This window comes from Dermacentor variabilis, chromosome 1 (assembly GCF_050947875.1).
Source record: "Dermacentor variabilis isolate Ectoservices chromosome 1, ASM5094787v1, whole genome shotgun sequence".
NCBI classification, from domain to species: Eukaryota; Metazoa; Arthropoda; class Arachnida; order Ixodida; family Ixodidae; genus Dermacentor; species Dermacentor variabilis.
In genome coordinates this window covers 247,043,818-247,071,491 of record NC_134568.1, presented here as the reverse complement: position 1 = coordinate 247,071,491, position 27,674 = coordinate 247,043,818, and the positions used below count along the sequence as shown (strand labels likewise).

General features: G+C 43.6%; 1 protein-coding gene across 1 annotated transcript in view; it reads left to right on the top strand.

Annotated features, from left to right (window-relative positions):
* LOC142560555 (nucleolar protein 9) overlaps positions 1-27,674 on the top strand; it is an 80,798-nt gene that overhangs the window by 6,288 nt on the left and 46,836 nt on the right. The window contains exons 3-6 of the mRNA XM_075672759.1: positions 5,420-5,590; positions 7,519-7,690; positions 20,883-20,990; positions 27,381-27,519. Coding sequence (XP_075528874.1) covers positions 5,420-5,590; positions 7,519-7,690; positions 20,883-20,990; positions 27,381-27,519 — 590 coding nt within the window. The remainder of the gene's footprint in view (positions 1-5,419; positions 5,591-7,518; positions 7,691-20,882; positions 20,991-27,380; positions 27,520-27,674) is intronic.

Here is a 27,674-nt window from a genome sequence, read left to right as displayed (position 1 = left end):
GGTACGAGCTGCTCCGGGGTATGTGTAAAGGTGTAATGCTTCCAGGACTTACATTTGGAAATGCGGTTGTTTGCTTGAAATCAGGGGTGTCGTCAGGACTAGATGGCAACCAAAGGTCAGTGGGACGCCTCGTGCTGAGTGCTCACAGGAAGACTACAAATGAAGCTGTGCAGGGTGATATGGGCTGGACTAGTTTTGAAGTGAGGGAAGCTCACAGTAAAATTGATCAATCATGAAGAATGACTGAGGAATATGGAAGAAAGTAAACGGGCTGGGAGAATGTTGAGGTATCTGTACAAGAAAAACATTGCTTCACAGTGGAGGAAAAGAACTAGGAAGCTTACCAGCAAGTATGCCGCCTGTAGGGTGAGAAAAACAGCAACAAAGAACGTCAAGCGGGAAGTCAGAGAGGCTGAAATAATCTCATGGGTGGCGGCAATGGAAAAGAAATCTGCCATGAATAACTACTTAAGAGGAAGAAATGAAATCAGGAAAGAAACAATTTATGATAACTCAAAGGGAAGCTCATTTACGTTTCGAAGCGAGATCAGGATGCCTTAGAACGCGCACCTATAAAGCGAGATATAAGAAGGAAGAAAAAGCATCTGCTTGCTGCGGTAAAGCTAGGGAAACGATGGAGCATGTTCTATTAGAATGTGAAGATATCTGCCCAGCGGTCGATTTAGGCACCACTGGCCTCCTTGAAGCCCCTGGGTTCAGTGAGAGTAGAGGGAAAGGAAACGTCTAGAATAGAGATTAGTAAGATGCAATTCGGAGATTGGTGGAAGAAAAGTGGGGAAATGACAAAAAACGGGGACATACAAAAACAAATTTCATAATAGGGGGTCAGAAAATTTGGTTATGAGGATTCACTGTGGGGTTTTTTTTTTCTTTTATATATTTTTTTCTTTTTTAACCTAGGTAGCACATTAGGCAGTATAATAGCATGAGCTTGGTGGCGTAACCCACCGCCCTGTTCCAAAGGGGGCGCTCATAACATCCATCCATCCATCCATCATGCAAGAACAAGCCGCAGCGCATCCCTTGCCAGTGTAGCACCAGCGAGGTCTGCCAGGCTAGCCTAGGCGTCTAGAGTGCACTTCTTTGCCCATCAGTCGTGAGCACATGGAAGCTGGGAAGCGTCGCACATGGTGCCACTGGTATTATATTGAGGTGCGTAGTGCGTGATGTGCTGTTCATATGTTATGTATTAGATAATGTGGTGTCCCCTCAATGCGTCGAATGCACAAACATGTTTTGTAAAGTTTAGTTGAATAGCAAAATTTCTTGCCAACGCTGTGCTTCTGGCCTCACATTCACCGGAGAAGCAGCTGAATGCAATGCAGACAGCGCGTTCATGCAAAAAATTTGACAGGGAGGCCTATTGTACCCTGGAACACATTAATGTGCTAGAGGATGCATTCACATTACTTTTTTCAACAGAGAAGCTTTATGCTTTCAGTGTGCATAATTTTATGCAGTTCTTGATCAGTTTAACATTCCGCCAAGTGGGATGCGAGCTACATTTCAAAGAGCTCACTGCAAAAATTATACAGTTTGTGGTGTTAACTAGGTGGCACTTTTGGCGGAACAAGGACAAGGCTCTTCAAGGGTAGCGCCAGGAAGATTTGAAGTTAAGGAAAATGAAGTAGAGCCTACTGCTGAACTCAGTCTGATGCGTGCATATGGATTACTGTACTATGTAATTAAGTGTTTCCTCTCTTCTTGTGGACCTGTACAACAAACGCAGGGATAGAAAATAGTGTTACAGAAGGATGAAAGAAGAAAGAGGAGGAAGAAGATCGTGAGACGGTGACTGCTACGTGTTGTTGGTGGTCAACCATCTTAACTACTCCGACTCATCCTGTATATATATTGTAAATACAGTCTTTATATACTCCCAACATCCCTGTAACAATAGTTAGGGTGTGTTGAGGTTCGCAAAAGCGCCCACATATCTACCTAATTTTTTTTACAATGTAAAGTTTTGTAAAGAACATGTTTCTGGCGCATGTGGACGCGGAGGGTGAACTGAACTCGACGAGGGTAGCTATATAGGCTTGTTGGTCAGTCATCATTGAAAGGTATCTGTATAGCGCAACAAAACAAGGACACAAGAAAAAACGAAGACGTCTTCGTTTCTTCTTGTGTCCTTGATTTTTTTTTTTTTGCGCTATACAGATACCTTTTAATGGTGAACTGAACAACGTGGTGATGCTATTCCTCGGTTTATTGCACGCAGACCCAGCGTTGTTTTTGTCCGTTTGCGTGCACGATATTCTCTGCGCCCAATGACTATATTTGCGGCAGATGAGCGAATGAAAAAAAGAATGAAAGTCGGCGTTTCGGGTTGTTTGTGTTCGTGGTTCACATTCGCTTGCACTAACACGAAGTGTTTTAGTAAGAACCAACTCGTCGAGAGTGGTCTTCAAATCTGATCTTCCTCCTTTTTTAAATCGCATGGCTAAACATTTGTGCGTTCCGGTGTTGCGAATAACGCATCTTTTCATTCTCTCCTCCCTGTTGCGAATAATGCATTCTCTGTTGCGAATAATGCATCTCTGTTTGCATCGCGCATCACATTAAAAATTCAAACGCGACGCAAAGTGAACTGACGTGCGTGCTAGCTGCTGCGTGCCACCCCCTTCAAAAGCCGCGAAAGCTGCACACCAGCTGCAAGTAGCGCCATCTACAACTTTTATCGCTCCTCTGTGCGCCCCGCCGGCTCCCGCCCGTCACACTGCCCCCTTCTAGGCACCATAGCCGTAGCCACACCACGGCAACACTAGGCCTTAGCTACTTCGACGTTCGCTACCAAGCTTCTTGCTGTTCGGTGCCGTGTTTTTCATTGAAACAATTCGCCGCTGTTAGCAATAGCGCCGTCTCCGCCTTTGTAATTTTCGCCAATGTCTTCGGAGTGCGGAAAGCACAGCGCAATGCATAATGTTGGTTCCCGAAAGTCAACTTCGCCCCAATACAGCATCGTAAGCGGTGAAGCATACCAAAAGTTCGAAGGGGCAATTTTCATGGGACATACGTTTCCTTTTATTATACGCGCATGCATCCGCCGCCTCCTATTACAGTACGAGCACCGATACGTCTAATAAGAGACTGTAATTTGTAGATACGTGTGAACTAATCTTGTGAACTTCTCACTTATGTGTTAGCTCAGTGCACATGCGGTAATGCAGGAAAGTCCTCCATTAAATTAGCTTCCTTTAATTCGAACTTCTTTCACGAGTTCAAATTATCGAAATTCGACTGTGTGTGTGTGTGTGTTTGTGTGTGTGTGTGTGTGTATATATATGACGAAGGCTAAATTTCGGCCGAGATGTTGGGGAAAAAGTCTTCGTGAATTCGTCTGCTCTTATTGTATGTGTTTAAAACACCTTGATCATCTATAGAGATACACTCATCTAATGTATATTTATTTTTATGTATTTACAATACTGCTACTCTCATTTGAGAGTGTGGCAGTTGGGCGATACAGTATACATGTATATCAGTACGCATCTAGGCAGAACAGTTAATTGAAAAAAAAAGGAAGAAAAAGAAAACAATTGCCCAAGAATGTCAATATAAGAAGGAAGCTGAGATTAGGAAGAAAAATGCAATTTTTCACATGACAGTTAATTAACACGATACTAGCAGTGAAGAACATGTAAGTAACCAGTTATACATGAAATAGGAGCGAACTGAAAGATAACACTTAACGCGTCAAGAAATTTTAAAGTTGTGTGAAGAGATACGCTTAAACATATACACTTTGAGAGCGAAAGGAAAAAAAAGGAAATCTAGGCAAGCAATTAGCAGGAAAATGGCAGTTACGACAATCATCTTAGGACTAGAAGTAATGCAGTAATGAAAATGTATTTTGTTATTGTTAGCGTGTCGCAACGTGGGAAGGTGTGTTAGCATGTCTTCCCTTCCTTCACACCTTCCCTCGTTGCCGCACCCTCCCGCCTTACACCCTCTCCTCTTTAGAAGAATCCCACCTATATATACTGTGGTGAGGAAGGCATACGTTGCCTTGATGAAGACAAGTCCACTTGTCGAAACATTGGCTCCTGCATTCACCTTGTTCACGTTTTGCTCAAATATATTCTGTGTAACTCAAACAATAGTCAAATAACATTGTAGCTTTTGTCATAGTACACATGACCAAGTTTGTATATTGGAAGTTGTGGCAAAATAGAAAGTGGGGCAATTGTAAAAATTACAGCTGTGACCAAGCCATTGTTTTTTATACTTTTGTTATCATTATACTCCTCTCTCTAACATTTACGTTCACTGCACAGGTACAACAGCCAGATCCCTGTTGTAACGTGCTGGAACACAGAAAACTTGGCGCTTGTGTAGCTTAGTTACAGATTTGGCCAGTTGTACACCTGCCGAAACAAAAGTTTTTGGAACATGGAAACTGCTCAGGCATTTCATGGTCTAAGTGTAAAGCCTGCAGTTAAAAAGTCCACTTCATAGGCCATGCACTCAAGTGCAGACAGAATGCAGCCATGAGTTGTGTACAGGGTGCACATTTATCTAACAAAGTAGTATTCAAGCTTTTTTAGCAGCTTTTGCATTCTGAAAAATTATGTGGGCAGGTGTACATGTGGCATGAGCAGGGCCAGATCATCATAGGGATTCTGTTCCCACTCTATTCCTTTTCATGTGTCATATTAGCCTCAGCAGTGTACTACCTATGTTATTAACTACCATAGTTGGTTACTCTGGAGCAGTGGTTGACCGGAATGGAGTATAATTGGGCAACAAGAATTGTTGCATTATATTGGCTCACTGGTAGTCATGCAGTGTTGTTGACATTCAGAAGTTCAGTACCAGTGCATGGCCAGCAGAGTGAAAAATGGAGTGGCTAAATGAATCAGTGCTGTTGCCTACCTTTACTTGCTATATTTTGCCGAGGCATGATTTAAAAAATAAAATATCACCTGGAGAATTAGTTGTCATATGTAATTGTAGTGGATACTTTCAGTGTCAAGGATCCTGGAAGTAAATAAAATAAATAGATTCTGGGATTACATGCCAAAACCACGATATGATTATGATGCACACTGTAGTTGGGGGCTCTGGATTAATTTTGACCACCTGGAGTTTTTAACGTGCACCCCAATGCACAGGTGTTATTGCATTTTGCCCCCATCAAAATGCAACCACCACTGCCGGGATTCAATCTGGCGCCCTCGGGCTCAGCTGTGCAACTCCAAAGCCACTATGCCACCATGGGGGGTGATCCTGAAAGTAAGGTCATACTTCTCAGTGCAGTTAATAGCCAGTGCTAATTGAATGAAAAAGACTTCAAATGCCAAGGAAGTCTAGTGGTGGCCTTTCTTTCTTTGGCATTTAACTTCACTTGTTTGCTTGCTTTCCAATAACATGGCTTATTTAATGTTTGGCCTTGCAGTACACTGCATTTGAGGAGGAGTTCAAGTATACTGAAGCTATCAGTAAACATGGTGACAATACTGCAAAGAACGGGGCTGTAGGAGGCAAGAAATGCTTGGGTACTTCTCAAGACAACTTGCTGGACATTGACAATTCAAATATGAAGAGTCTGGCAAGCGGTCATGACATGGTATGTTCATTATGTCAAGTGTACTACACGTGTTATAATGAGAGCTGCAGAAATTGAAATTTATTATCTATCAGGCCTTGTTCTCATTTGCACTTAAGTATTGGGGCTTATCACAGATTATTACATACTGTTGTGGTGTGACACATCTACATGACATGGCAAACAATTATTATGGGAGCCTTAGGTATGCTCAGAATCTAGGTGATTCATGGGTTGCCCACTGTAGCGCAGCAGTGCCCCCATCACAGATGATGCCTGTTGAGCAAGTCAGTCGCAACTTGAATTACAACTGACTCCTACGACTTATAGTATTTACTATATATTTGATTTGTGATGAGTTCTCTCATTGCAAATTACTCTCGACGAGCAAGTCAGTTATGTAGACGTGCAGTTAAGTTTGCGGCATACAATAAACATTTATTCCACACCCTTTATATTGGTGTCATGAAGTGGCACACTGCTCTGACACTGTCACATTCTCTAAGGAATGTCAAGTGCCCACGTTTTGTACAATTCCAAAAAATTTCCATGTAAATATTGCTTGCAAGTAGAAAAAAAAAAATAACACATTTTTCGACGTGTTATTCTGTGAATATAAGGCATCAAACAAGGCTGTGTTCTTGTTTGAAGCCCTACATGAAGAATCCGCACATCTGAAAAACGTGGTTCACAAGAGCGTGAGGGACAGGTCCCGATGTGCTTAGGCAAATTTGGGCCCTCTTTCATTTGCTCAACAATTCAACACACTCTTGTGAACCACGTTTTTCAGATGTGCGGATTCTTGTCCGAAGTAAAGATACTAGAGCAAGGGAACTGGTTGAAGCCTATCACATAGGCAAGAAAGGCAGCTTGTGCGTTAGCGATACTTCGATATCATTATATAAGGCTGAGATGAGGTTTCTTGAGCGTGGTGCGTCATGAATGTTTGATTAGATGCGTGAATGAATGTTTGCTCTGTGCGCATGTGTTGACTGATAGTATATATGTGCCTGCGTTCTGTAAATAAAACAGTTGCGAGTGGCGTTCTGTTCCGTTTTCTTCTCTTGTGTGTGTCTGTTTATTTGGCGTCTTCATATTTTATAATGAATAGCTACCAACTAGCCCAACAAGAAGTGCTTTTAGAGATGTCAACTTGGTAGGCACCCTGTCTCGGGAATTGTTTATCCAAGTTAGGAGAAAACTGACTTTGCAGTTTGCCAGCACAACATCCTGCTGGGATGAAAATGCAGCTTCTGTGGCTCACCAGGAAGTTTATTTGCACTGTTTGGAATCTTAAAGTGGTTCTGCTATGCCTTTTACCAACACAGCTGTTTCTTGGCTCCACCCCATTATCCCTCTCCTTTCTTTTTTGGAAAAATGCTCAGTCAGGCCCAGCACAGCACATGCAATATAGCTGCAAAACTCACCTAGCCATCTGCAAACACATTTTGCCATTTGTCACTCCCATAGTCAGTGGTGCCATAGCAGCCATTGTGATTCAATATAGATGGTGGAAAGTCACAAGATACTGAAATTTAAAGGCAAGCAGGGGTTTTACAGAGCCCCCTTAAAAAGTACACTGCCACGGTGTTGAAAACTCTGAAAACAATCTTTTTTTTTTATCTTTTGCTTGGCAGTAATAAGTGTCATCTCCTCCTAATATAATTGTTCTTGCTCTGTGACCATTGTGCCAACTCTGTGGTGGAAAGACTGTTAAAGATTAGGCTTGCCCTTTTTGAACCAGGTAGACTATGACTACAACTACAACTTAAGAATGAAATCATACTCTGCCTGTTTTTATTTTTAACCTCACAAGGAAGAATCCCACCCTGATCATTTGCTTCCCTGTTTTTGCCCATATGTCTTTCAGCAGCACTCTGACCTTGACTGCATAGTGAATTCACTTCTACATGTACTTTAAGAAACACTGCCGCTTTTACTATTTTCAGGTTGTATCTTGGGTACTTGCTATAGGACGCTTCTGCTTAGAAAATATTAAAGAGTTTCTCTTCAGTGGGATGCCTGCACATGTAACTCGCAGCGTTGTTCAAGTTTTGGGAGGATGCTATGTGGAGCGACATCTTTCACGACACCAAACCAGCCAAAAGAGACGGAGGACAAGTATGCTGACTTTTTCTTATCTCCAATATCCTGACATTTAGCTGCTGCTAGTTTGAAGACTCTTTTTCTACATTCATTGGTTTCATTTAGTTGTAGAAACTGTAGAATTAAATAAAATTATTAGCTAAGGCATAGTATTAACCCTTTAAGTGCTGTGCCAAAGTATACTCGTCTGACTGCTGGTGCACACCGCTGGCTGCACCTGAGATAATTCACGAATGTGAAACATCTGTAGACTGGTTGTGTCATCTACTCAGAAGTTGGTTAAACTGAAATTTTATGGTAGGTTTTCTTTTTGTTCAACAGATGGTGTTACAAAGCTTATCGACTGTCAGTCTGACTTGCCTCTTTCATTTTATGACATTGTGGACCAGTACAAAAAGCCAGCATGTTTTTAACAATTCAGAAATTCAAGAACTTCTTATGAACTCTGATTTAAAGGTACTTGGTGTTGATTACAAGGTGTCTTTAATGGACAGTGACGACAATTAGAAGACCACATTGGCATGTTGCCCAAGAAACACTTATCCTAATTAAAATTGTTCATTAGCATGCCTTAATTCTTCTTTAATTTTCAGAATAAAAAAGCACAAAATGCTTAGCAACATGCTGCCAATAAATAACATTTAAATTTAAAGCCTACTAATATGTTGCTTGGACAGAAATTGAATTCCTTGCACTTTGGAAAAGCACTCAGCACCCAAAGTGTTAATACCTATTTTGCTAGTGGGCTAGGAAAGACTGTTTTCTCAACCCCACCTTTGCATGACATATCTGTTAAATAATATACGATCCAGTGAATTTGTAGACCGGTAGACTTGAAGAAGGTAGTGCTGCTGCTGCTGCTATACTTCTCCATATGTGACACACAGTCAGCAGTGTGCAATTTCTAAATTGTCACTGGAGTGACTGCCATGGCCTGTATTGCATTACAAACAGCTTGTCCTCTGAGTGCGACTTCATTGTTTGCATGTTAATGTCTCATTGCAAAGTCATGTGGCAACATGTATATGTCAGTTACTGCCCACCATGGTGATCATATATTATTTCGCTTGTCTGCATATACGTTTTTTGTTTTACTACATAGATGGCAGCATTTTGTCAGCATTCAAAGGCTGCATTTTTGGAATCACCAGCTTTTTGAACCTTTTGGCACATTTAGAATGATGGCGTCTGCCACTGACAGCATGCACATGAGTCGCTTGTGCAAAGGAAAGCGGCTTCTCGACTCTGACAGTGAGAGTGAAAGTGTTGCACTAGACTTTTGTCCTTCGAGTGAAGAGGATGATGATAGCCTTCTCATCACTTCTTCTACTGAAAGCGATGATTCGGAAAGTGAAGATGACATTGACTTGGCCCGGCAATGGTTCTACGTTTTCACACTTAAAACATAAAGCAAATTGGTTGAAAAAGCTTTAGAAGGGTTATCAATGGAGTGAAGTGTAAAAATAAGCCATAAAATAAGCAAAATGAAGTAACTTTTGGTCTGAATAAATAACTCTTTACATGTTGCTCTTGCCTAGAGACACGAAATGGAAATACCAAGTCAATCAATGCTTTAATACTGAAGAGGTGGCTGAAATCTACATTTGCATCTCTGATAACGATGGAGACCTTGGCAGTAGCCTTGGCTTTGCCAGATATAGTTTACCAACAATGCATGCAACATCAAGAGAGTACTTTAGAACTTCGAGCTAGGATGTCCAGAAATCCTCTTGAACAAGCAACTAAAGCAAGCAAATTATGAACACAGGCAATGGCATTTGACAGCTGCAAAGTTGATAAGAGAGGTGAAAGCTCAAACCATTTGCTACTGAGCCTAGCTGTGTTGAAGGCATAGGGAAAGAATAACTTAAGAGGCGTAACTCAACTCTTACCAGCGTCCTCATAGTGTCACCATGGCCACTGGATAAAAAAAAAGAAAGATGCGGCCTGTCACGTCAGGCGGGCTGCAATAGGAGCGAATGTCTTAGCCTTAGTTGTATTCTTGGTCGCTTGGCTGGGCCGAACGGCGCTAGCGGTCGGGGGGACGGGATGCATCGGTTTCCATAGGTGATGACGTTCGAAGCCAGTTCCTTATGCATTTTCTATGCTGATCCCAGACACTGGGGGCACCGCAGCAGATGACAGCGTTTTCGATGCATGTGGCAGGCAGCACCTTTTTTTCATATCAGCAGCCATGGTGTAACGCAGGAGCATGATGGCGGACGCCGTGACAACGCCACCTACCAAACGGCAACAGAACTGTGATGCGGCGGACACCTGACGTATGGTCACTTGACGGTTCGTCAAAGCGATGCAGTGGATCCGTGTGATGCAGGAAGCGCAGGTCCCACTCTTGTTGTCTGCTCTTACACAACTCCTTGATGCCAGAGCGCTGCCCTTGCATTAGGTAGCTATAGCTCGAGTACGCTAACTCGTAACAGTACTCGTAACGAGTACTGTCCACCTTCACTCGTTTGGCACTGCTTTTACCGGTAATCTTAAGGATCTTGCAGCCCGCTTGGTTTCTTTGCTGGGCACAAGTCAGGTGACACTTTTGGAAAAAGGGAAGATACTGCCCTAGGGAGCAACAAGGACTTTTTCAGCTGGTTAGGAAGGACTGCGCCTTCAAGCTCAGTGTAGTATTTACACTTGCTGACCATTTTGCTGGGAAATGCTCTTCGCAGACGTAGTCGCTTGTTCTCAGTTTTCGATTCTCTTCCAATACTCACGTCCATTCTTGCAGACGTTGAGGGTTATTTGAAGATGTGAAAACTTGAACGTTTTCTGCGCAGGACTTTTATCCATTGCTAAACTTTGAGACAAAGCATGGGCGCCCCATCGTCGATTATTAGAGAATGCTTACATAGTGAACACTTACATGCAGAGGAACAATAGAGGAACTACAGAACTTAGGTGATGATTGTGACTGCTCGAAGTGAGTGGCAGACTCCGTTCGCTCTGATGTCTGCCCAAATGTGCTGCAGGAATATTAAATATTGCTTCCCCGCACAGTAGCTAGGTATCGCATAGTCTGATCGAAATTTTTTATGGTGCATGTTAATAAAATAGAACAAATTCTTGTCTTTTGTTATGTCTAAAAATTTGAAAAGCACCAAGCGCAGTTTTCTATACGCACCTGGCTACAAATGCAGATCTTCTGCTCTTTCAAGTATGCTAGTTCCTTGCTCTCATTGGTGCATAAAAAGCATGTGATCCTAAATATATATCTTGGAACAAACATTGGTACTAAAATTGTCGACAGGTTTTTTTTTTCCTAGCAGTGCTATTGGAGGAATTAGAGGGCAGTAAATGGGATATAATAGGGCTCAGTGAAGTTAGGAGGCCAAAAGAAGTGTATACAGTGCTAATAAGCGGGCACGTCCTGTGCTACCGGGGCTTAGCGGAGAGACGAGAACTAGGAGTAGGATTCCTGATTAATAAGAATATAGCTCGTAACCAGCAGGAATTCTATAGCATTAACGAGAGGGTGGCAGGTCTTGTTGTGAAACTTAATAAGAGGTACAAAATGAAGGTTGTACAGGTCTACGCCCCTACATCCAGTCATGATGATGACCAGGAAGTCAAAAGCTTCTATGAAGACGTGGAATCGGCGATGGGTAAAGTCAAAACAAAATACACTATACTGATGGGCGACTGCAATGCCAGGGTAGGCAAGAAGCAGGCTGCAGACAAGTCAGTGGGGGAATATGGCATAGGCTCTACGAATAGCAGGAGAGAGTTATTAGTAGAGTTTGCGGAGCAGAATAATATGCAGATAATGAATACCTTCTTCCGCAAGCGGGATAGCCGAAAGTGGACGTGGAGGAGCTCGAACGGCGAGACTAGAAATGAAATAGACTTCATACTCTGCGCTAACCCTGGCATCATACAAGATGTGGACGTGCTCAGCAAGGTGCGCTGCAGTGACCATAGGATGGTAAGAACTCGAATTAGCCTACACCTGAGGAGGGAACGGAAGAAACTGGTACATAAGAAGCCGATAAATTAGTTAGCGGTAAGAGGGAAAATAGAGGAATTCCAGATCAAGCTACAGAACAGGTATTCAGCTTTAACTCAGGAAGACGACCTTAGTGTTGAAGCAATGAACAACAATCTTGTGGGCATCATTAAGGAGTGTGCGATAGAAGTCAGTGGTAACTCCGTTAGACAGGATACCAGTAAGCTATCACAGCAGACGAAAGAGCTGATCAAGAAACGCCAATGTATGAAAGCCTCTAACCCTACAGCTAGAAGAGAACTGGCAGAACTTTCGAAGTTAATCAACAAGCATAAGACAGCTGACATAAGGAAGTATAATATGGATAGAATTGAACATGCTCTCAGGAACGGAGGATGCCTAAAAGCAGTGAAGAAGAAACTAGGAATTGGCAAGAATCAGATGTATGCGTTAAGAGACAAAACCGGCGATATCATTACTTATATGGATGAGATAGTTCAAGTGGCTGAGGAGTTCTATAGAGATTTATACAGTACCAGTGGCACCCACGACGATAGTAGAAGAGAGAATAGTCTAGAGGAATTCGAAATCCCACAGGTAACGCCAGAAGAAGTAAAGAAAGCCTCAGGAGCTATGCAAAGGGGGAAGGCAGCTGGGGAGGATCAGGTAACAGCAGATTTGTTGAAGGATGGTGGGCAGATTGTTCTAGAGAAACTGGCCACCCTGTATACGCAATGCCTCTTGACTTCGAGCGTACCGGAATCTTGGAAAAATGCTAACATAATCCTAATCCATAAGAAAGGGGATGCCAAAGTCTTGAAAAATTATAGACCGATCAGCTTACTGTCCGTTGCCTACAAAGTACTTACTAAGGTAATTGCAAATAGAATCAGGAACACCTTAGACTTCTGTCAACCAAAGGACCAGGCAGGATTCCGTAAAGACTACTCAACAATAGACCATATTCACACTATCAATCAGGTGATAGAAAAATGTGCAGAATATAACCAACCTTTATATATAGCTTTCATTGATTACGAGAAAGCGTTTGATTCAGTCGAAACCTCAGCAGTCATGGAGGCATTGCGGAATCAGGGTGTAGACGAGCCGTATGTAAAAATACTTAAAGATATCTATAGCGGCTCCACAGCCACCGTAGTCCTCCATAAAGAAAGCAACAAAATCCCAATAAAGAAAGGCGTCAGGCAGGGAGATACGATCTCTCCAATGCTATTTATAGCGTGTTTACAGGAGGTATTCAGAGACCTGGATTGGGAAGAATTGGGGATAAGAGTTAATGGAGAATACCTTAGGAACTTCCGATTTGCTGATGATATTGCCTTGCTTAGTAACTCAGGGGGCCAAATGCAATGCATGCTCACTGACCTCGAGAGGCAAAGCCGAAGGGTGGGTCTAAAAATTAATCTGCAGAAAACTAAAGTAATATTTAACAGTCTCGGAAGAGAACAGCAGTTTACGACAGGTAGTGAGGCACTGGAAGTGGTAAGGGAATACATCTACTTAGGACAGGTAGTGACTGCGGATCCGGATCATGAGACTGAAATAATCAGAAGAATAAGAATGGGCTGGGGTGCGTTTGGCAGGCATTCTCAGATCATGAACAGCAGGTTGCCATTATCCCTCAAGAGAGAAGTTTATAACAGCTGTGTCTTACCAGTAATCACGTACGGGGCAGAAACCTGGAGGCTTACGAAAAGGGTTCTACTTAAATTGAGGACGACACAATGAGCTATGGAAAGAAGAATGATAGGTGTAATGTTAAGGGATAAGAAAAGAGCAGATTGGGTGAGGGAACAAACGCGAGTTAATGATATCTTAGTTGAAATTAAGAAAAAGAAATGGGCACGGGCAGGACACGTAATGAGGAGGGAAGATAACCAATGGTCATTAAGAGTTACGGAATGGATTCCAAGGGAAGGGAAGCGTAGCAGAGGGCGGCAGAAAGTTAGGCCACAATTAGTACATGACCGGGGTAGTTGGAGAAGTATGGGAGAGGCCTTTGCCCTGCTGTGGGCGTAGCCAGGCTGATGCTGCTGCTGCTGCTGATGATGATGATGATGATGATGATGAAACCCAGCTGGCGTAAAGCTTTATTGGCGGCATCCGACAACCTAGTGCAAGTGGCCATTAACAGATGAGGGACAACAAAACTAGTTCCTTGGGGTGCTGCAAGGAGCGGCCACGCCTCCGTTCCCCAACCGGCGATAGCACGTCTGAAGCTGCACGCCTCCTCTTAACCCAGTGTGACATTATTATGACTCCCGCTCACACTGGCGCTGGCCAATAGTATTACCCGTTGTTGTTCTTTCTCCATGGTTGAAGGTGACCCACCCTATGCAGCAGGGGCCTCAGATGGTTCAGTATTACCCTGAAAATAAAATGATGTGCTGTGCAGTCTATAAATAGTACTTCATTATTTAGGGGGCATTTGCACTGTTTGGTCAAACTAAGTCTCTAGGAATACTATAGTTTCCATACTGCATTGCCAGAGCCTCCTTTCAAGCTTGCTTACAGACTAAAGTATTGTGAGGAATAAGACTATGTACTTCAATTCAGAAATTGAAGTACATATAAAAGAGAAAAACAAAATCCAGATCTCTGTAATACAATGAAAGAAGACACTCAGTTATCAAGTGATGCAACTTATACAAAATAAAAAAGGCACAAACTGGCATTTGGGTGCCCTTTACCATGCTAAGGACATCTGCTGCTAAGGACATCTGTTAACAAAAAATATACATATTGTGACAGGCTGACGAAGAAGATGTTTTCAGCTTGGTCGGAAGAAGACGACGCTCTGGACTTAGTGCGCTGTCTACCATCTTGTCAGCTGCTACAGTTATTGTAAATATACTGTAAATATACGTCTGACTGTTTTTAACCCCGTAACATTTTTAGTGGAGGTTGTGGGATCATTATCAAGACGGATATACGCAACGGGCGCTCCTTGGCTGCATCTACAATGCCAGCTGAAGGTGAGGATGCTTCGGGCCTGTCGGCACCCATGCCCACCATCATTCTAGCACAACCCCACGACCCAGGAACCTTTTCTGGCACCAGCGACACTGATGTTGAAGACTGGCTTCAACTATATGAGCGGGTGAGTGCCAGCAACCACTGGGATGAGACCATCATGCTCACTAAATTAGTATTTTACCTCACGGCATGGCACGCGTTTGGTTTCAGACCCACGAGGAGGAACTTACTAGCTGGGGCATTTGTAAACAGAAGCTCAAGGATTTGTTTGGCAAGCGTGTTGGACGTCAGCGCGCCGCCCAAAAAGGCCTCGCTTTGCATGTCCAGACGTGCACTGAATCCTACCTCACGTACATCAAGACGTGCCGCAAAGTGGACCCGAAGATGTCCGAACCTGATAAGGTTGCACACATCATTAAGGGCATAGTAGATGATGCCTTCCACCTCCTTGTTTTCAAGAATTCTTCCACTGTGCAAGCCGTTATTATCGAATGCTGGCGGTTTGAAGAAGCCAAGAGTCGTCACATTGCCCAGCCATTTCACCGCCTTCCCAACACGGCTGCTATGTCCACCTGCGAAGACCTCCGCAGTCTGCCCAGCCCAATTGCTCTCATGACATCCTACATATCATCCGACGTGAAATAGAAGCCGCATCTCCTGTCACAACCCCAACCCATGGCCCCGACAATTGCCAGGCGACCGTCTCATTGATCCAGTCCATCATGCGCCAAGAATTGGCCAACGTTGGCTTGACCAACGTCTGCTCAGTTAAACGGCCTGACTACACTCCACTCAGCACTGCCATACACACCCGCAGCCTGAATGCCCCAACGCAGTATTGCAACCCGGCCGAATGGCGCACTCCTGATGACAAGCCTCTATGCTTCACTTGTGGCCGTATCGGCCATATTTCACGTCACTGCCGGTTTTTGTGGAATTCGACCCCCTGGCCCTACCTCCCATCCCACGGCCCTCATGCTGCTTCTCAGTTCCCCCCCACAAACGCAGCCAGTAAATTCTGGCGACACTTCTCTTCCTATCCACTCCAGCCGCTCTCCTTCGCCACGTCACCGCTACCCTGATCGCCCCCATTTCATCGATCACCGTACCCCAGCTCCTTCTGGCGCACCCTTCCGGAAAACTAATGGGTGCAGCACCTGGAGGTGATGCTGCCAAACGGGCCCGATGTCAAAATCTTCTTCTGACCTTGCCCACACATCGGAACCTCATTAAAGTGAACGTGGATGGTGTACCTGTTACGGCTCTGATTGACACTGGCGCGCACGTATCTGTGATGAATGCTCAGCTTCGGAATCGTCTCAAGAAAGTCCTCACTCCTGCCCCGTCACCTGTGGTCCTAGTCGCCGACGGTGGAACACCAGCCGTTATTGGCATGTGTCCGGTTCGCGTGAGTGCCGCCGGACATCATACTTTGTTTTATTTTATGTTCTAGAGCACTACCCTCACAACCTCATCCTGGGCTTCGACTTTCTGTCTACATATTCCGCTTTGATAGACTGTTGTGCTGGTGTTGTGCAACTCGCTCTACCTGCTGCTGTTGAACCTCCCGATAGTGCTCCGATACGGCTGTGTTCCACAAAGCATGTTCACCTCCCTCACTGTGCTGTTACCTATGTAGGTGTTTCACCCGTTCCACCTGTACTAGACAGTGACTACATCGTATCCCCTAATCCGGATGTCCTGCTCTCGCATAATGTCGCTTTTCCTCACACCGTCATTACCATTTCGGACAACATGTCCTGCCTTCCGCTTGTGAACTTTGGACTTTACACACAATTACTCCCACGCGGAATATCCCTGGTGCAAATAACGCCAGTCAGAGACTACCACATTTCGGCTTTAACTTGTGACAGCTGCTCGTGTTCAACTCTTGCTTCGCTCCCATCCCTTCAGACTTTAATGCCCTAACAAAAATGATTGCTCCCAACCTTCCGCCCCAGCGGGCTCAAGAACTGCGTTGCCTCCTTGCCTCATACTGGGACATATTCAACCTTGGAGAGTGCCCTCTAGGACAAACATCTGTTGTAAAACATTGAATAAACACCGGTGATGCGAGCCCAATCCATTGGCGACCCTACCGCATCTCGCCTACTGCGACACATCATCCAACATAAAGTTGACAAGATGCTTTCTTGAGACATCATCGAACCTTCTTGCAGCCCATGGGCATCCCATGTTGTACTAGTTAAAAAGAAGGACAACAGTTGGCGATTTTGTGTGGATTATCGACACCTCAACAAGGTAACAAAGAGGGACGTCTATCCACGACCACACATTGACGATGCGCTGGATTGCCTGCATGGAGCACAATATTTTTCATCCATCGACCTTCGCTCCGGCTACTGGCAAATTGCCGTCGATACCATGGACCGCGAGAAGACAGCTTTTATTACTCCCGATGGCCTGTATCAGTTCAAAGTGATGCCTTTTGGTTTATGTAATGCCCCGGCCACATTTGAACGAATGATGGACGCCCTCCTACATGGTTTCAAGTGGTCCATCTGCCTCTGTTACCTGGACGACGTGATAGTTTTTTCTCCGACTTTTGCAACACACCTCGAACGCCTCTTGACGATCCTATTTGTTTTCCACCTGGCGGGGCTACAAATAAATTCGTCCAAGAGCCACTTCGGTCGTCGTGAAATTTCTGTGTTCGGGCATCTCGTCGATTCTTCTGGTGTATGCCCTGATCATGATAAAATACGGGCAGTTCAAGACTTTCCCGTGCCAACATGTGCCAAGGATGTTCGCAGCTTCTTGGGCCTTTGCTCCTACTTCCTTCGGTTTGTCTGAAATTTTGCGAATGTTGCGCGCCCTGTCAATCAGCTCCTCAAGAAAGACACTGCATTAATTTGGGGCCCTGAGCAAGCTGGTGCTTTCACCGAGCTGATTGGGCTGCTTACGTCCCCGCCCATTCTCACTCACTTTGATTCTTCAGCTCCAACAGAAGTCCGTACCGATGCCAGTGGTCACGGTATTAGAGCTATCTTGGCACAGAAACAACAAGGGCGAGAGCATGTTATTGCCTACGCCAGCCGCCTTCTTTCCTCTGCTGAGCACAATTATTCTATCACCGAACGCAAGTGTCTGGCACTCATTTGGGCAGTGGGTAAATTTTGCCCCTATTTGTACGGCCGCCAATTCACCGTCATCACTGATCACCACACTCTGTGTTGGCTTTCGTCCCTCAAAGATCCTTCAGGGCGCCTTGGCCGCTGGGCTCTGTGCCTTCAAGAATACAACTATTCAGTTGTACACAAGACTGGCAGGTTACATCAAGATGCGGACTGCTTGTCGTGCCATCCTGTCGACCCTCCTGACGTTTCTGCGGCTGGCATACCTGTCACCGTTCTCTCTCTGGCTGCTTTTCGCGATATTGGAGCCGAACAACGTCAGGACGCCTCCTTACAAGACCTTATTCAACGGCTCACTTTAATGACGCCCGATCCTTCTCTTCGCATGTTTGAACTCCAAGATGGTATATTGAACCGCTCTAACATGCACCCGGATGGCCCTGCCCGACTCTTCGTTTTGCCTGAGCATCTGCGTCAGACCGTACCCGCCCAGCTTCATGATGTACCGACTGCTGGTCACCTTGGTGTGTCACGGACTTATGACCGCATTCTGTGGCGCTTCTTTTGACCTGGTCTATACCGTGACGTCTGCCGTTATGTCGCTGCGTGTGACCTTTGTCAATGACGCAAAAAGCCGACCACACTCCCTGCTGGTCGCCTTCAACCACTTGACGTACCATCAGAACCATTCCTTTTACGCCCTTTTCCTACGCCTGCTTTGGGAAACAAGTGGATTGCTGTAGCAACAGACTACGCCACCCGATATGCAATCACACAGGCTCTTCCGACAAGCTGTGCAACTGATGTCGCCTACTTCCTCCTGGAGAATGTCATCCTTCACCACGGTGCCCCTCGACAGCTCCCCACCGACCGAGGCTGCTACTTTCTTTCTAAAGTTGTCAATGACATTCTACACTCGTGCGTGACTAAACACAAACTTGCTACTGCTTACCATCCACAAACGAACGGTCTAACCGAGCATCTTAACTGCACCCTTACTGACATGCTGTCCATGTATGTCTCTGCTGACTATCGCGACTGGGACGTTGCGCTGCCATTCGTTACTTTCACCTATAATTCGTCTCGCCATAATACCACAGGCTTCTCTCCATTCTTCCTCTTGTGTGGCCGCAACCCTACGCTACCTTTCGACATCGTTCTGTCTGCTAGTCTGTATTCCACATTCGAGTACGCCAGTGAAGCCATTCTCAAAGCACAAGAAGCACGCCATATTGCCCGACGTCGAGTTGCGGAGTCGCAGGACAATCAGTGGCACTTATATGATGCCTGCCATCATGACGTGCATTACACACCGAGCGCCCTGGTTCTCCTTTGGTCACCGTCGCAACGCGTTGGCCTCCCGGAGAAGTTACTTTCACGCTACTCTGGCCCTTACCATGTCTTGCATCAAGTAACTGACGTCATGAACGAAATCGCCCCTCTTGAGCCAACCATGGCTCAGCATCGCTCCGACCCGGTCCACGTTGCGCGTCTTAAGTTGTATCACTCGCCCACCTTCTAACCAGCACCGAGCCGATGCATCAGCCGCCGGGGGTCATGTGACACGCTGACGAAGAAGATGTTTTCAGCTTGGTCGGAAGAAGACGACGCTCTGGACTTCACGTACTATCTACCATCTTGTCAGCTGCTACAGTTATTGTAAATATCCTGTAAATATACGTCTGACTGTTTTTAACCATGTAACAATATATGTAAGTTACTTTTCAAATAGCAGTTTTCCTAACTTATACTATGGATATGTATTAACAAAGAATAAATATATATATAAAGTATATCTGAAATGGTAGTTTTCTTGAAGTGTCACTCATTTGCTCAATATGATAAGCATAACTTTCTTTCCATTTACACTATGGTAATCACAGAGTATCTTAATTGCAGTGAGTTAAGTGGTTCTCAAAAGTGTAATAAAAATTCGCACTGGTTTAAGAGTTGACCATTATTCAGTTTATCAAATGTTCACTTTAAGGGCCCATCACCAGGCCTCATAGCAAATTTTGGTTATATGCTGGAAATTATGTGCCCTCTAAGGAGTGTTTTACTCCGAGAATATTTAAGATTAGTTCATTAATAGCAGAGATATAAATGTATGAAGTACCAGGAAACCATGATTTCAAGGGGCGAGCGTCACCTCCAACATAGACTCTCTCCACTTGCCCCGCCTAGCCTGCCTCCGCAAGTGAAATTCCTTCCCTGCGCTCTCCCACACTAGAGCTGGAGCATTGTGTGATGAATACGTCACGGGCCCTGCCTTCTTTTTTTTCTCTCTCTCTTTCGTGTTTTTGCTGAGTGGCACACTTCTGGTGACAGTCTTGCGCGCGAGCTGTTGTGGTTGCTCGATTCGCACTGCAAACAATTTTGCACGCTCTGCACGAGAGCACCTGATTAGCTGTATAAGTTAGTGTCACAATCACGAGCAGTGAGACAGGCGTGAGAGGATGAAAGGGCACGATTGCGGCGCTAGAAACAGAGTAGAAAATGACAGTTTCATTCTCTGCGGACGCGACTGCACGACATGGGAACAAGCAGACGGAACGGAAGTACATCTCTCTTGGCACGGTATAAAGGAAAACAAAAACATGCAGACATTTGGTTTGTATGTTTTGTTACTTATCTAAATTGTATTTCATATATTCAAGCAACAGATTAAACAAATAACTGGTGTTGCCTTGAATAATTCTCGAAGTCACATGTCATTATGACTGACGTCACAGCACTGCCACATACATAGGTGCACTTGCATGATAGACATCGACTCTCTGGCTGGGAGCGCGGCACCAGTGAGGAGAAGAGCAAATGGCGTTTGGTTTTAAATTTAAGTTCTTTCCGCGACACATAGGGATGTAATACTTAGTAGACACGATCGTTAGCACGCATTGCATACACGGTGCTTGTTGTCTCAAAATGGCCAGACCTGGTGAGGGGCTTTTTAAAGCAAACACTGTTCATCTCGTGAGTATGCTATTGACCATGTAGCAATACCTAAGATTAAACAAAGAATTTCGTTATCATATTTCAATGTTATTCTGCTTTTAATAGTACCTGGAATTTGTTTTAGCTGTTGCAGTGAACCAGGCCTAATGTAAAGAATGCAGTAGGATTTATGGAATGCATTTTTCTTTGGCTTTTTTTTGCTTAGGAACAGAGGCACAAAAGAATGCAGTTGAAGTTGTTGATGTTCCTGAAGAATATGATGAACTCTTTGGAATATATGTTGAAACTATAAAAACACAGTTTGACATGTTAGGTAAGTGCATTTTATATATAAACAGTGGTGCCTTCTGTATTTCTTGTGATTTTTATTTTATTTGAACATACTGCAGGCCCAACCGGCCCTTGCAGGAGTGGTTACAGAGGTGGAAAAGAAAATGAATGAAAAATTGCCTCGTGACTTACTGCTCGAGGCGCTTTGCGTGTATTCGCGGGCTTCTTTCACGCTCAGAAAAACTCTTTTATGTAGCATGTATATTGAGCAACAGACAGCTGTGTTGGGAGTTTATCATGTTGCTCTACAATTTTCTCATTGAAACTTTTAATCTAATTATGTAATTAGGCAGGGTGCAAAAAGTAATCTGAGTATCTCCAAGCGACGGCAGACAACATTGCCCGGGTTCTGTCCAGCTACGTGGCATTGGCATATTTTTAAAGTTTAGCTGAAGTGTGGGACACCTTTAAGATACATGTGGGGTTGTTCCTGAATAAAATGTTTTCTCTTAGCTATTATTTCATGTTGATGCCGTACAATATAACTGCAATAATTTCTTATTGCGGGAGACTTGTTTCAGAATGTCTTCTGAATATTTCCTACAGACTGCCCAACATCCTGTACGTAATCATTCAGGTATTTAAGCCTAAGTACGAATGTGATTGCTTTCAATTGCTGTGTGCATGATAACTATAAGCCACATCTCTACTTGTGAAATAAAATCTTTCATGCCTGCCTACCAGTGGCGTAGCCAGAAATTGTGTGTGTGTGGGGGGGGGGGGGGGCTCATGTTTCAGCTCTGCCTCCTCCTTATAGAATTTGTTGAGGATTGAAATACGTTAATAATAACTGCATTGTCATTGCCAAAGATGCTGCAAACGAATTCTTGAACGCTATGCACTTTCAAGACAAGTAAAATATGTATTTTTCATAAAAGAATATACTAGTATGTCTCAAAAATTGGGCCCGAAATAACCTATATTAGTGCTTACATGTTTTCTGTCTATTTAATGAGAAAGTATCACTCGAACTTAAGAACTATATCACTTTGAAACCAGCAAAGCAGTGCTTGCCGCTGATATGGAAAATGTAAAGGCCATGAAAGGAAGAAGTTGAGGACAAATATTTTAAAGCAATGTTGTTAACCTCCCTGCCTCTCTCTCATTCAAAAACCTTGTTTACATTTTTGTACATATACAACGACCAGGGAAAAATCTCAATGACGCTGTGCTTTGTTACAATGTATTTCACAGGAGCAGCTGTCATAGATCGTGTATTGTGAGTAATTACGCCAAAATTATAGTCGCAACAAAGAGCACATATAAAAAGCAGGAGTTCTGCAAAATATACGAAGGCGAGTCAAATGAAAGTGAGCCATTGCAAATATATGACAAATGGGGTACTTTATTTAAAAGTAATCTACATGAGCATTTAGACATTTGTCACACTGATTAACGAGTTGTGTGATTCCCGTCTGATAAAACTCTTTGGGTTGCTGCTTCAAAAAGTCTGACTGACCCTTTCACATCATCGTCTGACACGAATCTGGTTCCCTTGAGCTGTGTTTTCAAATGACCCAAAATATGGAAGTCTCAAGGCGACATGTCTGGACTGTATGGCAGATGTTGCTGCGTTTCTCACTGAAACTTTGCTAGTGTTGTGTTAACCACTTCAGCGACATGGGGACGGGCATTGTTGTGGAGCGAAATGATTCCATTCCTCAATTTTCCACTTCGTTTGTTCTTGATTGTGACATGCAGCTGATCCGATGTTTTGCAATATCGGAAACAATTGATAGTTTCTCCAGGTTTAGCAAATTCGATCAAAAATGGCCTCTGACAATCGAAAAAAAAAGTCAACAACACCTTTCCGGCGGAAATGACGGCCTTTGCTTTCACTGGGGAATGTTTCCACTGTAAGCATTGCCGTCGTGTTTCAGGCTCGTAATAGTGGCACCATGATTCGTCCCTGCTGATAATTGCAGACAAGAAGTTGTCACCCTCATTGTGATAGCGGATCATATCAGTCAAAGCAGCGCCATGGTGGTCTTCTGGCAGTGGTTCTAAGTCTTGGGTATCCGTTGAGCACACAAGAGCCAATAACCGAGATGTTCATGAATTATGGTGTGACCCGGACCGTGACTGATGTTCACACGCCCTGCCAATTCATCGATGCTTATCCCCTATTCTTGTCTAATCAGCCTTTGCAATTGTGTTGGGGTTATTGCACAATGGCTTTGGCTTGGTCTTGGATCGTCTTTTAAACTTTCATGTCCTTTGAACCGTTTCCTCCAATGCCTCACAGTGGCCAATGAAATGCAATGTTCAATGTACACGGCAGCCATACGGCAACTAATTTCTTTTTAGGAAACAGCTTCAGTTGTCAAAAACCTCATGACGCCACACTGTTCAACTTTTGGAGCACCCATTATGTCATGCAACCATGTTCAACCCAGCATATGAGAGCATTAAAGGACATGGAATCAATGGAATCTACAAATGCGAAGATACAGCTTGATAAAGGGCAAAAAAGTGTCACTGGAAACAAAGTTCACTGCACGCGTATACACAAAACTTCGCAACAAGATATTTAAATATACGTATGAATCTCCAATAAATCTACTTATATAAGAAAAAGTCACTGTATGTAATGTGTCAAACAAGGCAAATAAACGTTATGCAAACACAGATCACAGCCCCCCCCCCCCTCCCTCCACTCCCCCTGATGTACTGCGTGCAACAGGAAGTGGCGCGCTTTCTCCTCGCTTTTCTCCCTTGTGCACACAAGACAGCCACCATCGTCGGCTCACCCATGCCCCCCCCCAACGTTTTCACTCGCATATGCAGCATGTGGCGCGTGGTCACAAAGTTATCGCCCTTGAACTTTATACGGAACATGACGGCGACGGCAGGAATGCGCCTGGAGTGTCCATATAATTTCTATCGCAATAATATAATAAGAGTATCCGGCAACTGAAGCGTCCCATGGCCCATTAGTTTCTGCAGATGAAGAAGTAACAAAATCGAACTTTCACCACGTGACAACTCGCTCCGCCGCAACAATGTCTTTTTTTTTTTTCTTTTGTGGGTGGAGGCACCGAAATGAAAAAAATGCATAGGAAAGCTTGTTGGCCACAATCGAATGCCTATGTTGGGCACCTGATGTGGCTACCAAAGGGATGTCAAAGACAAAGGGAGATGCCTGGTCCACAGAGAACCATAAGCATACTGCTCAGTTATCCTACACCAGCGAGACAAGACTTTCCTGAGAGGTTGCGCTCAAGTGAACACGTCGCAATTCGTCGAGTCCCCGCAATGATGGTGGCGAGCACCAATGCATTGTTTCTTTTTCTCGTCTGCTAGCCAGAAAGTGTCCAAAACTCTTTCAGGCAAAAATCCATTCGGCCAGAGAAAAATGAACACGCATTGAAGTATGCCACGCGGTCGTCGGGGCAACACGACAAAAATGCAAGCGCTCTGACTGGTTCCGGCAGCCCGCGGGTAGCGAGAAAAAAAAAATGAGAAGAAAAATGAAGAGGCTCAATGTGTGCTCACGAATAAAAGTAAAAGTAGAAAAATAAATAACAACGTAGTTACCCTCTGCTGGCTGTAGTGTCTTGACATGGTTGCTTTGGTGCAGGTGAAAAAAAATGTTGATATTCTTTTCTGTTACATGATGGCACAAATGAACCACCACAACGCTTCGTCTCATCAGACCTCGCTGCGTGCTTTGTCAACTTGTCTGGTAGTGTTTTGATTTGGCTTATCTCATTGTATGGTTCAACGTATGACTTTAGAAAAGTCAGTGCACTTTTGGCGTTAAATGTTTATAACAACATTAAACCTACAAAGTTACGTAATTGAAAATGTAAAGCACGACTTTGGAAATGTCAATGCACTTTCACATCAAATGTTTATGGGAACTTTATGGCCATAAAGTTATGGAATTGAAATCCATGTGTTCCGTAGATTCCGCGGCCTCCGCGAGATGTCGCAACAAGCCCGCTCGCCATCAAAATGCCCTTGAAACTGTGCTCGGATGGGGGTCCTTGCGTTACGATATAAGGCTCCTGGTGCATGGGCGTTGCCGCGAAATCCAGCCCGATTTCGCAATGTTCGCTCTGAAATGTCTTTTCAAGCATGAAAAGGACATTTTAGACAAAATCCAGCATGATTTCCTTCGCCAGGGGTTGTTTTGGTCGGCGGCGCATGAGAGCACGAAAAAATTGGGGGGGGAGGGGGGGGTACGCCCCTGATGCCTACAACACCTAGTTTATGTCTCAGTGTTGTTGAGAAGTGAATAGCAGTAGTCGTGGGAGGACGCACCACAAATTTTAGGTTTTGGTTGCGAGAGAACTTTCATTAAGAACTTTCATTGGTGTATGTCATGCCTCTGTGCACGGTGTGTCCTAACTAACACAGAGCGATATATATATATATATATATATATATATATATATATATATATATATATATATATATAAGGGAAGCCTTTTGTGTGAATGAAGCCAGAGAGAGGGGGAAGAAAAGGGGGAGGTTAAGGGAGAGGGGGATGAAACTAGCTGCATGTTGGCAACCTTCTGAAGCAGCCTGTAGTATTTAATATGTTTTATTGATTAGTAAGGGTCAATTAAATAACTTTTTGATTTTTTACTTCACAGTCACAGTGTCAGTACATTGTAACTCTGTTTCATGTGTAGTAGGCAATGCTATGAAGGTTAAAGAAACTTCTCTCAGTGCTCACATTTGTGACCCAATAATGGTTTATATGTGAATGAAAGGTAATAGGTCTGCATCAAGTAATTCACTGCCATTAAGGCTCATACTTTCATGTTGTAAAATATGGCAGGAATGTTTTTTTACCCTTGTATTTTATTTGTTTTAAACCCTCACCTTGTTCATTTCCTCGTACTTCATGAAATGTGTTCATTGAGCAAATGGCTTAAAAGGTGGAAGTTTGGGCTTGCTGGTATAGCTAAACTTTTGATGAACAGTGCAAAACTTACACAGGGGACAGAATTTGGGGCTATGTTTCTCTCTTCTGCAATTCTTGCACTGATTATTAAATGACCTAGTGTCATGCGAGTTTTTCTGGAGCTCCTGAGGAAATTCCTTGCACTTTTGTTTTCCAATGGCCTCATCTGTTTTCTAAGAACCAGTGAAGAATCGTTCGTTGTATCAGTACAATGCTTTGAAAGGTAGTCAATATATCTGGACTTGATTTCAGTGGGGTGCTTCTTTAATTAGTAGTATGAGTGAAACATTGTTGTTATAACCAATAGGTTGTTTCTCTTTGGATTGTTATACATTGTTTTGACTTTATACATTGTTTTGACTGCCATTTTAAGTCATTAAGCCTCAGGAAGCTGATCCTGCATTTCACAGCACAATGCAGACAACATTGCATGTGGCCTCTGTGTCCTTAGCCATGTTGAAACCATTGTAGTAAGCATACCTTGCACAAAACTTCAACACTCTCATGCATGAGCGATGCCATAGTTGCAATTGTTCACTTGTACAGAAATAATGTCTAGTACAAATGCCTCATAAAGCATTCAGTAGAGTAGTTGAATTTTCAAATGGTAGTTGGTGTTGCCATAGTTATGCCAAAAATTGTGCTAAAGACTCATGAATTTGCAAAAAAGAGTTGTAAACTGGCAGTTTTTTGGTGGTACAAGAATCCATTATAGCTGAACCACAAGATGCTAAAAACCCACATGTATCTGAGTGTGGCATCTTTTAATGTAAATAAATACTAGGAGGTTGCTGAATGATTTCTGAAAAGTGTTCCATGTTGTATGAAGTAGAATGCGCTGGAAAAGTTGTATAAATGTCATTGTACCTTTTGTGTGCTACATTCCCACAAACTGGCACTACTGGCACGGTTGGATTTCAGGTTGTATGCAAAATGCCTCTTTAGAATAATGCACATTTTGACAAATTACCGGTTGACATGCTGAAGCTTCCATATTTTGAAAAGTCCCAGCATGGTTCACTGGTGTAATTATCCATCTTCTACAGACTTGTGAACACTGCACTGAAGCAGGACAGGCAGAAGGGCATGACTGAATCTACATTAACGCATCTTCTTTCTTTTTCTTTACTCTACTGGACCTCAAGACTTAGCTTCTCAACACAGGACCATGCAATTACTTCTAAATACTTATAATTCACAGCAAATGCCACACTGAATAGACGTCAGTGTTAGTAATCAGTGGAACAGCACATTATGGAAGAATCAGACTTTCTTGTTCCTTTTCAGCCTTGCACGGACAGTTGTGATTGCCATTGACTCTGCGGGGAACCAACCTTATTGAGCAGCTGAATTAATTTGCTAAGAATATGGCAAAGAACTATGATCAAGATATTTCCTTTGTGCTTTTATGTTTATGTGCTTTCGTTAGAAGATGGTAATAATTACTTTATCTTACAGATATCATGGCCAACAACGTAGCGTCAATGATTTTGCAAGCCTTGATTATGATACTACAATTGAAGAATCCAAAATTGCTATCTGTATTTGTGAAGCATATTGCCAAGGCTGTTTTCTCACAAGTACCAAATGATGAAAGGTATACATTTTGTTATTCTACATTTACTTGACTGCATTCAGTGAAACAACATTTGTGTCTTTGTCTTGTGTTGTACAGCTGGATGGTGTACATAGTGTGGCTGAAAACATTTGCTTTGAAACGTTAATATGTGCTTACATGCTTGATCAAGCAGT